A 13,138-nucleotide genomic window follows, 5' to 3' on the forward strand; every position below is an offset into this window, starting at 1 on the left:
ATCATTGTTTCTAGGAAAAATTCAGGTTTGGGTCCTGTGAGCTTCTGGTCATAACATTTTCATCAGCCCATCAATCTTGCTTTATGTTTGTTTGTGTTTGAGGACACCTTATTTAATATAGTTTTTGATGCATTAATACTGAACTTGAGGGACACACGTAGCTCAAGTGGTTTAATGCCTACTTCCCATGTACGAGGTCTGGGGTTTGATCCCCAGTATCTCCTAAAAAAAAACAAATGAGAAAACCAACTCTCACTGGGGAGCTGATGTAGCACAGTGGCTAAATGCCTGCTTCCCATGTACAAGGTCCTGGGTTCCACCCCTGTACCTCCTAAAATATATATATTGAACTCACAACATTGAATAGATTTATAATTCACACCTGAATGAAACTTACCTAACATACACATTTTCTCCATAAGACACATGACAGCATTTTTGTGCTGAGAAACACTAGGTAGCACTACTTTGGGAACCATTTTAAACAGTAAAATCACCAAGAAATAGCACAAAAAAAGCTTGAACAACGTGGAACTAAGTATACTACTGAAAGGCCACTTATTTACAGTATGAGAGCTGAAACAAGAAAGCAGAGAGTCTTTTTGCTCAACTTCAGCTGGGAATGTGTGCATAAGGTGACCTAAATTCTACTGCAAATGACAGCAAAAGTGCCATGAATACTGGCTGAATATTGGTTTGGGGATTACAAATAAATTTTAGTGAGTAGGTGAATTCACAAATACAGAACCATATTACATAAGTTTAAATAACTTACCCACCACTTTAATAAAAGAAAATAAACTCATTACTTTGTTGTCTGTAGCATTAGGCAAGCTTTTCAAAGTTGGGGGAGTAATATGTAGAGACCTAGGTTCACATTAGATAATCTTCTTTTTTTTTTTAAGATTTATTTATTTATTTAATCCCCCCCACCCCACCCCGTCCCCAGGTTGTCTGTTCTCTGTGTCTATTTGCTGCGTCTTGTTTCTTTGTCCGCTTCTGTTGTCCTCATCGGCTCGGGAAGTGTGGGCGGTACCATTCCTGGGCAGGCTGCACTTTCTTTTGCGCTGGGCAGCTCTCCTTACCGGTGCACTCCTTGTGCGTGGGGTTCCCCTACACAGGGACACCCCAGCGTGGCACAGCACTCCTTGCGCGCATCAGTGCTGCACATGGGCCAGCTCCACACGGGTCAAGGAGGCCCGGGGTTTGAACCGTGAACCTCCCATGTGGTAGACGGACGCCCTAACCACTGGGCCAAGTCCGTTTCCCCACATTAGATAATCTTATCATCATATACTGTCATAGGCTGAATACTGGTCCCCTAAAAGTCTGTGTCCTAATCACCAGAAGTCTTTTGAATATGTTACCTTCTATGGCAAAAGGGATTTTGTGGGTATGATTAAGTTTGTGATCTTGAAGTGAGTTGATTACCCTGGATTATCTGGCTGGGGCCAAATGCAATCATAAGGATCACTTACGAGAGAGACGTAGGAAGGGCAGAGTCAGAGGAGGCAGAAGAAGAGGAAGAGTGAAAATGTTTTGTGGAGAGAGGAGCAGAAAGAGGGAAGAAGTGATGATGGGAGTGAGGGACTCTGAAGATGGAAGAAGGGGCCATGAGCCAAGGAATGTAGGTGGCCTGTAGAAGCTGGAAAAGACAAGGAAACATTCTCTTCTAGAGACTCTGGTGACACCTTGCTGTAGCCTAAAAGACCCATTTTGGACTTCTGATCTCCAGAACTGTAAGATAATAAATTCACTTTTTTTAAGTCACTAAATTTGTGGTAATTTGTTACAGCAGTAAAAGGAAACTAATACCTACAGCATTACTGAGGCTCTACCTCCCCAGCACACCATCAAAATCACTGTTGCACAGTTCTCCGGTGAGTTCAATATTGCCAAATCCAGTGGAAAATTCTTATTGAGGTCATCTTACCGTGTCATCTTACTTGGCCTCTCAGCAGTTTTGACATAAAATATTTCCTCTTTCTTAAAATATTTTTATACCTAACTTCCAAGAGACTGAACTGCTCTGGTTTTCCTCATAGCTCTTTGGCAACTCCTTCTCAGTCTCCTTCATTGAATCCTCCTGCTTCTCTTCCCAACCATCGAAAGCTGATTTAGTCCTGGGATATCTTCTCTACCCCTACCTACTCCCAGGTAATAGCTTTCAGTTTCACTATAAAACCAGTCTCTAAGTTGAAGACAACTGAATTTATGTCAACAACCTGGAAATCTCCCCTAGGCTTATATGTCCAATTGTCTATTCCATATCTTCATGTCATTGTCTTGTAGGCATCTCCAACTTAAAATACCCACACGGAACAATTGATTTCTTCCTCCACAATCCTTGCACCTCCTGAGCTTTTCTCTTCATACCTTCTACCTGTTGCTTAGGCTAAAATATCATCTCCTTTCTTTTTACCATGAGTCAGCGAATCCTGTTGGTTCTACATTCAAGATATATCCTGAATACACACACATCAACTCCACTACCACCACTTAACAATAATCTCCTAATTGGTCAGCACTCCTCCCCTCCCTCATCCCACCTTCACTTGTGCCCATCCTGAGTCTCTTTTCTACACAGTAGTGAGTGGGAAATGCAAACCAATATTAGATTATAGAGATTAGATAGACAGATATCTATCAATGATAGATAGATGATGAAAGATAGATATAGATCAATAGAGAGATAGATGGATAGATCAATCAAAAGAACGGATATAGATAGACATGCCAAGGAAAAAAAAATTATAAATTAAACCTGTGTTGGAGGGGCAGATAAGGCCTTCCTGACAAGGTACCTTATTGCCATGCTGAGAATAAAATCCAAATTCCTTATAAGTCTTTTAGGCCCTGCCTGCATGATCTGAACCCTGCCTCTGTCCCCAGCGTTCTCCCCTTTGCCTTCTCTGACCTGGCCCCGCTGGTCTGCTGCTGTTTCCTAAATGTGCCAAGCTTATTTCTTCTCAGGGTCTATGAACTTGCTGTTCTGCTTGCTTGAGCCCTCCTTCTGCTAGATCTGCCCCTGACCACCATCCTCACCTTATCTAAGCCTCTGTTAAAATATCAGCATTCCCTGACCACCCTAATTCCCTTACACCTTCTTAAGCCTATTAACATACACACATGCACGCATGCCTATCACTCTGTCCCCTCATCCTGGTTTAGTTTTAGCTTTAGCACTTTTCACTACCTAGTATTACATTATGTATTTATGATCTATTTGTTTATTGCTTGCCTTCCTCACTGGAATGAATGCATGAGCCACAAGGATGGACTTTTCGACCGTTTTGTTTATTGTTGCATCCTCAGCTCCTAGAAGAGGGTCTGGTATATAGCAGATACTCAAAAAACACTTGTAAGCTTTTCCTTATGTTACAGTCAAATGGTTAGCTTATTAATTATTATGTACCATGACCAGATTATACATATACATATACACTTATACATGTACATATATACTTAATATAAATATAGTATTAAATATATATATATATACTTAATATAAATATAGTAAATATAGATACATAATATATATTTTCTGTATTTTAAAACTCTTGGGAAACGGACTTTGGCCCAGTGGTTAGGGCGTCCGTCTACCATGTGGGAGGTCCGCGGTTCAAACCCCGGGCCTCCTTGACCCACGTGGAGCTGGCCCATGCGCAGTGCTGATGCGCGCAAGGAGTGCCGTGCCACGCAAGGGTGCCCCCGCGTGGGGGAGCCCCACGCGCAAGGAGTGCGCCCGTGAGGAAAGCCGCCCAGCGTGAAAAGAAAGAGCAGCCTGCCCAGGAATGGCGCCGCCCACACTTCCTGTGCCGCTGACGACAACAGAAGCGGACAAAGAAACAAGACGCAGCAAATAGACACCAAGAACAGACAACCAGGGGAGGGGGGGAATTAAATAAATAAATAAATAAATAAATAAATAAATAAATAAATACTCAATATTAGGGCCCATATCTCATATTCCTTTTGTCATTCCACAGAGATTTAAACAGTACTAAGTACATAACGGTGATTTTTCAAACAATGAATAGTGTCTTTTTGATCTGAAGCCAATTTGAAAATGACCTGGAAGTCTTCTTTTCAAGTGAATGCTCAATTCTATCAGGAATTCTTAACCCAAGGTCCATCAAAGGAATTTTGAGGATCCATAAACCTAAAATGGTACACAAAATTTTGTGGGTATTCGCATTTTCCTCGGGAAAGTGTCCACAGATTTGATCAGCTTTGCATAGCTGTCTATTCAAGAAAGGTTGAAAACCACTGAGCTATCTAGAAGGTTCTTTGCCTTCCTGGTCTGTGGGTCTCCTTTGCCAGGAGGAGGGGCTGAGGTGAAGGCATGGAATGGGGGAAGGGTGGAGGTGATGCTTGGGAAGAGGGATGGCCTTTGTGCCCACCCTTGACCGTCTTTACTCATCAGGCTGCCCCTACCTCTATTTAGCAAGCCCAACAATTTCCTATCATGTCAAGCTTCTGGGTGGAAGAGAAAATCTGAGATTGGGCCTGAGTCCTAGTGATTGACAGCATCTTGCCTGCTCTGAGGAAGAACTTGGAAGACTTGGAGATTCATTCCCTTGGTATTTTGATGCCCCAACCCTGGGGAAGGGCACAAAGGCTTTTTGGCTCATCCAGCTATGCCTCCCCTGTTGGCCACAGCCAGGCCAGGAGCACATGGGACATAGAAGCCCCCACAGCCTCACCAATCACTTGTCAATAATCATTTCCCCCTGCCTGTCCCACCAAATCAATGTATTGTATGAGTAATGAGCAATTATTTTGTTATATCAGCTTTGTTTATCTTGTCTCAACCAGCTTTAAGGATGTTAGATGTCAAAACCCTTGTCAAGTATCAATGACAGAATTCCAAATAGTGCTTAGTGCTTAGTCATTATTTTTCAAGTGAATAACTGATAACACATTAAATAACTAAGTACCTGGACCAGGTGCCTCCTCCAGGGTAAAGATGCAAGGTAAGACCTATCTCTTAATAGCAGATTGTTTTGGAACTCTCTATTAATATAAATGAAGACTCTACACTAGACTTATTATGACTCTAGCAATGGATGTGGAGACAGTGGCCACTGGAGGTGCTGAGGGCAGAGAGAGGGAAAAAGAGGTGTGATATGGGGGCATTTTCAGAACTTGGAATTGTCCTGAATGACATTGCAACAATAGATACAGGCCATTATATATCCTGCCATAACCTACAGAAGTGAGTGGGAGAGAGTGTAAACTACAATGTAAATTACAATCCATGCCATGTGGCAATGCTCCAAAATGTGTTCATCAATTGCAATGAATGTACTACACTAATGAAGGATGTTGTTTATGTGGGAAAATGTGGGAGCTGTGGGGAGCGGGGTGTATGGGAATCCCTTATATTTTTTAATTAACATTTTATGTAATCTAAGTATTTTTTACAAATAAATAAAAAAATATATTAAAACAACAACAACAACAAACACTCTATGATCATGGCTCAAAAGTAGGATGGCTAGACCCTAGCAGGGAATTCTTACATTTTACACCATAACTTATATTTATGTAGGCCTTAGCAGTTTCTAAAGTGCTTGCACATGCATTCTCAATAATTATGTGCTATTTTTGACCACGGAGGGACTTGGAGGGGTTCTCTGATCTATTTCACCTCTCCTTCCTGGCAACCTGAACCATTTAGGTTGATTCCCAGAGAAATAAATTCCACAGCTCCTTCAGGTTATGATCTGATAATTTCCTCAGTTACTGAGCCTCTCCTTACTTCTATTTAAATCTGTCTGCTCTGGTTCTATCTTTAGTCGTTTAGATAAGACCTGAGGAGTTAATGTTTTCCTGGCAAAACCTGGAGGAAACCTTTGCTGCATTTTCCCTTCTTTCGAGAAGACTAGAGAACTGCTTAGCAATAAAACACTGAGGCGGATCTACTTTAAAGAAGGAATTCAGGGCAAGTGGACTTGACCCAGTGGTTAGGACGTCCGTATAACACATGGGAGGTCTGCGGTTCAAATCCCGGGCCTCCTTGGTCCGTGTGGATCTGGCCCACGCGCAGTGCTGATGCATGCAAGGAGTGCTGTGCCACGCAGGGCTGTCCCCGCGTAGGGGAGCCCCACGTGCAAGGAGTGCACCCCGTAAGGAGAGCCGCCCAGCGCGAAAGAAAGTGCAGCCTGCCCAGGAATGGCGCCGCCCACACGGAGAGCTGACACCACAAGATGACGCAACAAAAAGAAACACAGATTCCCATGCCGCTGATAAGGATAGAAGCGGTCACAGAAGAACACACAGCGAATGGACACAGAGAAGAGACAATTGGGGGGGTGGGGGGAGGGAAATAAATAAAAAATAAATCTTTAAAACAAAAAAAAAAGAAGGCATTCAGACAGCAATGGCGCTTCTCAGGTCACCACACAGACAGCCGGCCCAGGGCGATGCAAGTATCTCACCGGCACTGACGTTCCTGTTCGGTTTGGACACACAACGAGAGCAGGGAAATGTCATGTAGTGACAGCAGCCTGCTTAGGACGGCCCTAGTCGCCCGTTTCTAGCGACCCAGAAGGGGTGGACTGGGAGAAGCCCAGGGACTCATGCTGACTCACGAAGGCCCTAGAACCACTCTGTCCAAGGGGACAGTGGCATTTCTTAATCTGACAGACACTATTCAGAAAACCCAGGGCCACATCACACAAACGGCAACAAGGAAAATATTTCCGAGCTAAGGGTAGAAGAGCAAGCATAAGGGCTCTTGTAAAATGAAAGAACCCTTCAGGAAAGCATGATGCTGGCTAAGTACAGCCATCATTCTTATATTACGGGAAGGAAAAAGGGGCACACAGGGAATCATATCCTTTGAAAACATGGCCAGCCCCATGTGGAGGCAACTACAGCAAGCCTGACTGCCATCATCCTTCCTCTGTCTGCCACAGAGGTGGTCTCCCAGCACGGTGTTTGCTCCTGTGGGCTGTCATTGAAGGCCACTGTTAAAATGTGGGCAGTGTTAACAAGCTGACCCGGGAGCACCCTTGTCCATATTAGTTCATCCTAGTATTTGAGAAGTTGGCGGAGAGCATTCCTTGAGGTGACAGGCCAAGAGGATTTAATAGAGGGGACAGAAAATGTCCAGAGGAAAGGAGAGAAGGATGAGGGGCTGTCGTGAGGACACTGGGAGATTGGAGCAGACCCCAAAAGGGAGCTTGGATGTTCAAGGATAACAAACCTGGGGACACCCAATGCTAGTCTTGCTAGACATTAGCTCAGTTGAGAGTTTCTTCAATTAAGTTAATAGCAACACAAAGGATTCTTTGACCTAAGACATGCTGCTTCCATTGCTTCTCTCCTCCTCACCTTTGTCCCACCTCCTTTGACTCTAGCCCCTTCCCTCTCAGGGACCAGGGTTACTTAATTGACCAAAGGACAAGGAGCATGGAGAACACAAGAGGTGTGAAAGCACAGAACTATTTCAGGATATCTGTTGTACAGTATCTGCCTTGCTAATTAGCTCATACATCTGATGCACATTAACTATGTGCTACTAAAAGTATCAAAATTCCATATGGCTGTTTAGCAAGGTCGACCATGCTGGATGCCACCATCACGATTATTTGGAGGAAATCCAGCCTTGCTTCAGTGTGGAAAATGGAACCCCAAAGAGGTTGCAAGCTTAGTTGTAAGAAAATTACAAGATGAGCTCACGAGACCTTGAAAAGGTGTTTAATGTATGTTTGGTCCCAAGAAAAAGACACTTTCAAGACTGTGCCTTTTAATTTTAGTAACATCTAGCTCAGCCAGTAGTTTCAAACCTCTTCAATTTCAATTAAGTCAAGTTTTGGCTTATTATCATACAGGTGGAGATTCTGGATTTTTTTTTTTTTAGTGTGAGAATTCTCACTTCACTATGTGAATCAGGCAAAGTGACATCCTTTTGATTAGCCTGGTAAATTATGAAACCAGGCCAAACTACAAGTTCTGGACTTCTGGTATCAAAAGATGACAAAGTATGAATTGGCCTTAAATTTAAATCCTAGCAGTGCCACTTTTGAGTTCTGTGGCCCCAGACAAATCAGTTAACCTCTCTAAGCTTTTTCATTCTCATTCATAAAAATTAGGGTTATAGTAGCTATGTAAAGAAGGTCGTGTGAATTAAATATGCTCATCCTTGAGGGATATACTTCATACAGGGTGAAGTTCTATAATAAAGTAGGAATATTCTCTATATATGGTATGAATGATGGTCAATGGAGAAGGTGATGGGATTTCTTGACAAGGGGAAGATGGTAGGAGAGGTTTTCCTGAGAGGGGAGCCTTATTTAACATACAGTTTTTAGTACTGAATTCTAAATTAGAGCAGCACCAGGTTATATTAATCAGTCAATAATCAATATCTCACTGACCACATAAACACATAAATTAGTGTTCTGCGGGTGGGTTGGGGAGGAAGGATGCATGACAGGGAGTGTGCAGTTAGTGGACTGAGATGCTTTTCCAAATTGGCAATCTCGTGAATTTTAAGACTGTGGGAGAGCTGGGAAGAAAGTGTAAATTTGAGGAGCCTTGCTATTCTCCTCCCTGGTGGTTTCCCCCTGGTTTTAAAATGTTACAAAATCTGAGGCCTCCTGATAAATTCCTGGGTAATGTGGAAATACATTGTAAGTCTTGAGAAGCTGAACTAGGACTTGGGACAGTTACTTAATGCTTACGGTTCCAGTGACTCAGAATCTGTCTCCTTTAGAGACCTTGACAGCCTTGTTGCAGCCCCATTCACTCATCAGCCCATCAGATGTAAATGAATTAATTTTTAAAAAAGGGAATCTATCATGGAAATAAGTAAATAATACTTACTTCCATTTGTGATCTCATGTCCTGATGATGCATTAGCTAAGAAGCTGCTGCTGAGCTATGCGACAGTTTCTGGATGTTGGAGTAGACTTTTTTCCAAGTTTTCTTTATTCCATACGTAGTGCAGGTTGGAATTTCATTGCACGTCGTTTGCCCAAGTGGTCTCTCTTTTGTGACTATAGCCATCAAGAAGTTGCCAGCCCTTATGGTAGCACATCTTTCAATGACTTCATAAGCAACTTGGCAAAGAACCTTGCCTGGACATGCCTTCTGCTCTCAGCGACCTCTACACAATAACATTACTGGTTTTTGTTCATTTCATCCCATCGATGTGCTCTTTAAATAAATGGTAACAGGTGGAGAAGGAGGAGTGAAAGGCATGTTAGAGGTTGGGGAGAAGTTTGGAAACATAAGGCACTTGGAAGTTTTCAGTACAGAGGTTATTAGCTTTCTATGTTCCTTATTTTCTCCCCTCACTCACCATTGCATGATTCAACCATACTGGTAAGATGTTATCTAGGGTCTTAGGGTAAACGAGTTCTCGATCGTACAGGAAGAGTATCCAGAAGGACAAAAATACAAACTGGAAAATAGCACAGAAAAAGAGCATCATTAGTATGTTTTTAATCATAGATGACTAAGACTGCCAAGGAAACATGGTAAAATAAAAATAGATACTAGTTTTAAAGATATCTTACATATACATGATAAGAATGCAAATTGAAGGCAAAAAGTTGTTGTTGTAGAATTGTAATATCCTCTCTGCCCGGGGATTCCTCAGTGTGTTGGAGAAAGAGCCAGAGATCAGTTCTTTGTCATCATGGCAGGCAGAGGGGATATGGATAAACAAGATTCATAGACCACTAAGTCATTTCCTTTTAATCAGTACCTTCTCTCTCCTCCCAGCTTTCTCCACGAGGGCTGAAAATGGGCAGGACGACTGGTCTGAGTCTTACACTTTCCTTGCCCACCCGCTAGAGAGGCATGGCAAAGGGGAAAAGGAAGGCTGGGAGAGAAGTGACAAAGTCCCAGAAGACCTTGCCATAGTTCAGAACTTGGTATTGGTCCCTCCTGTCTCGTACGCCTTAGCAATCCTGTCAAAGCACCTGCCTCTATGTTACAAAGTCAGTGCAGAGATGGAAAAAAAAACCCAACCCATTAATCTGGTCTTCCTATATTCTTCAATTCCAAAGGCTCAATTTCCCAGCTTTAAAAAACAGACTCCATCATTAACAAAAATTTAGGTTTTTCAGATGGTTTATGGAGGTTAAGTAGAACTGTAATGCCAGTATTCTATTATCTGAGAACTCATTAGTGTTTAGAGTTCAATTCGCATTTAAGTTTGAAGTGTCAATATTACAGGAAACAGGGCAATGACATATGGAAGAAGATAGTCATTTCTAATTATAGGTTCTGCTCGATCGCCATTTGTTTGCATTCTAGATAATGAACGGAAACATGAACAGGGTCACAGAAATGTGAACAGGACCAGCAAGCACCCTGATGGTCCCTTGCATGTGTTTTGCTTCTTCCCAATGCCCTTTCATTCAACAAAATGAATGAGTGCCTACTGTGTGCCCTGTAACAGGTTGTTTCAGACAGCCTTTCTCACCTTGTCTTTTCCATGTGTCAACTTTGAAGGTCCTCACTATTTAAAAAAAAAATTGATGGTTTTCCATTGCATTTCCATTTTAACACATGCTTACTGGAAAACAAGTGAAACAGGATGTAGAAGGGAAAGTTAGTCATCTCCACTCCCACCACCCCGATGGAACCAAGGTTATCCCAGTGATATTTTGGTTGAGAAAGTTCCTTCAAACATCACCCTTAGACAGCAGTAAGGTTCTTGAATGGAGCCTTCACTAAGTTAGAAAAGCTGGTGAAAAGGTTCATCAGTGATGGGCCTCGATGTCCTCTGATAGGACATTTGTTCAAATGCAGTTGTTCTGGTTTCCCAATAATGGGCTCCTTGGTTGGCAGCCTCGCCACCCAGGAGAAGTATCGGCCCATGTGTACATGTGTCTTGTATTGTGCATTCATCTGTGCAACTTACTGAGGATACAGGAAAAGCCAGTGTGGTGAAAAGCAGGTCTCGGAAGGCGGTTATGAACTTGATGTCTTTTTTTCCTTTTCCTTTAATTCTTTTCAGCACATCATCCAGGCAGGCGACCCCGTAGAAAATGGCCTGCAAGAACTAAATTCATTACAACAAATGAGGGCATTTTCATTTGCTTTAATTAATACATTATTCCCTGACGTAAAACTCCATCCCTCTGGGAGCAATGTTGATTTGAGAAGGAGGGGGGTGTTTGGCTGTTTTGGTTGAAAGCCAGTCCAGGGGCTGGGCTTCCAGCTCAGTGGGCCCTGACCTTGCTCGCTAAAACTGATTGAGTAAAGTCGTTTAGGGGATAATAATGTGTACAGTATTTCGTGTAATGGACTTAAGCTAAAATGGAAACAAAATAGTCAGCATAAAAGGAGACTATAAAGAGATGGATATTTTGAGTCACAGAAGTGGGAAGAAGCAAGTAAGCATCACAAAAGCAGAGGCCAACCCAATGGTTGACATAGTCTGGCCTCTTCCAAGGACAGAAAAATTAAGAAAAAATACCTCATGTGGAAATATCATTCAGAGGAGCCAGAATCTGGGTCAAGAGAGCCATGAAGGAGCTTCACACTCTCCAGAGTGAACTACACAAAATGACACCACGTTTCTCTGAGTGAGGAGCCAGCGTATTTCCCTCCTTAAGAGGGGGTGCCTTGGGCCTTACAGAGAAATGAGTTCCATTGAGTCACTACGTTCTGTTACATTCCTGAGGGCAGGTGAAAGGGAAGTTGGACCTTTTTCAAGGAAGTGATATGACATCTAAGTTTTGTGAAAACCCACGTCTTCTGATTTAAGGCCTACTGGGTCATAAGAATACAGATGGAGATCACCCTATTCCTTGACAGCTTTGGATTGATACACACATGAGGGGCCATCTGGACTCCAACATTCACAGTGTTTGAACCAGGCAAGTTCTGGAATCTGGGGAGCTGGGCAAAGAGAGGTCATGTCTGTCATCAGGGAACAACCCCTGAGGTCTGGACTCCAGAGAAGTTCTAGCACAGTTGGCTTCATGCCATTCCTTGGGCTGGGAGGGTATGGAGAGAGGCTGCGGTGGTGGATCAGGTTGGCACTCATCCCGGGGATCCCGTGGACCAGCAGCAGCAGGCCTCACTGGAGGGCTTTCAGAAGGGCAGGCCCTCAGTTCTGCCTCAGACAACGACATCAGAGTCCCCGGTGCCCGGGAACCTGTCTCTTTAACAAGCTCTCCAGGTGATCCTTTAAAAGAGGACTGGGGGAAGCAGACGTGGTCCAATGGATAGGGCATCCGCCTACCACATGGGAGGTCCGTGGTTCAAACCCCGGGCCTCCTTGACCCGTGTGGAGCTGGTCCATGTGCAATGTTGATGCGTGCAAGGAGCGCCCTGACACAGGGGTGTCCCCGCGTAGGGGAGCCCCACGCACAAGGAGTGCGCCCTGGAAGGAGAGCTGCCCAGCGCAACACAAAGTTCAACCTGACCAAGAATGGCACTGCACACACGTAGAGCTGACACAAGATGACGCAACGAAAAAAGAAACACAGATTCCCGGGGCCGCTGATAAGGGTGGAAGCAGTCACAGAAAAACACACAGCAAATGGACACAGAGAGCAGACAACTGGGAGGGGAGGGAAAGAAATTTTTAAAAAATAAAAGAGGACGGTGTTCGACATAAAGTCATCACTGAAGAATGCTGTTGACTTCTCTATTACAGCTGGCTTTTATGGATCACTCAATCTTGTGCCCAGCACTCACCTCAGCATTTAAATCTTGTTAACAGCCTCATGAGGTAGATCCTGCTATTACTCCCTCCCTCAGTTTACAGATGAGACAGAAGCACAGAGAGATTTAAGAAACTTGCCTAAAACTGCATGACTGGTAAGCGCCAAAGCCGGGATTCGAACTAGAGTCTGGTTCTGGAGCCACACTTAAAAAAAAGAAAAGAAAAACAAATCTCCAGATTCTAAGAGCAGTTCAGATAAAGCTCTGTGTGAGATGAGAGGGGAGCCGATTATCTCCAAATGGGAGCATTCAAGCAACGTCGACAAGTTTCTGAAGCCAGAGTCCCACCCCCAAGATTCTAATTGAAGTGGTCTGGGGGTGCAGCCTAGGCATGGGGGTTTTCAAAATCCTCCCTGGTGATTCTAATCTTACGCAGCTAATGATGAGAGCCACTTGCCCAGAGGAGCTTGCATTTGGGGATTCAGACCTGGCAGTCTCA

General features: G+C 43.6%; 1 protein-coding gene across 5 annotated transcripts in view; it reads right to left on the bottom strand.

The window, feature by feature from the left end:
• Window positions 1-13,138, bottom strand: part of ADTRP (androgen dependent TFPI regulating protein) — a 71,907-nt gene that overhangs the window by 49,023 nt on the left and 9,746 nt on the right. For all 5 annotated transcript variants that reach the window (XR_009182751.2, XR_009182750.2, XM_058285226.2 and 2 more), the window contains exons 3-4: window positions 10,886-11,026; window positions 9,314-9,415 (exon numbers count right to left, since the gene is read on the bottom strand). Coding sequence is in view for 3 of the 5 variants with exons in the window: in XM_058285226.2 (XP_058141209.1) it covers window positions 9,314-9,415; window positions 10,886-11,026 (243 nt within the window). In the remaining 2 variants the exon portion in view is untranslated. The remainder of the gene's footprint in view (window positions 1-9,313; window positions 9,416-10,885; window positions 11,027-13,138) is intronic.

Source organism: Dasypus novemcinctus, chromosome 22, assembly GCF_030445035.2.
Source record: "Dasypus novemcinctus isolate mDasNov1 chromosome 22, mDasNov1.1.hap2, whole genome shotgun sequence".
In the NCBI taxonomy this organism is placed as follows: domain Eukaryota; kingdom Metazoa; phylum Chordata; class Mammalia; order Cingulata; family Dasypodidae; genus Dasypus; species Dasypus novemcinctus.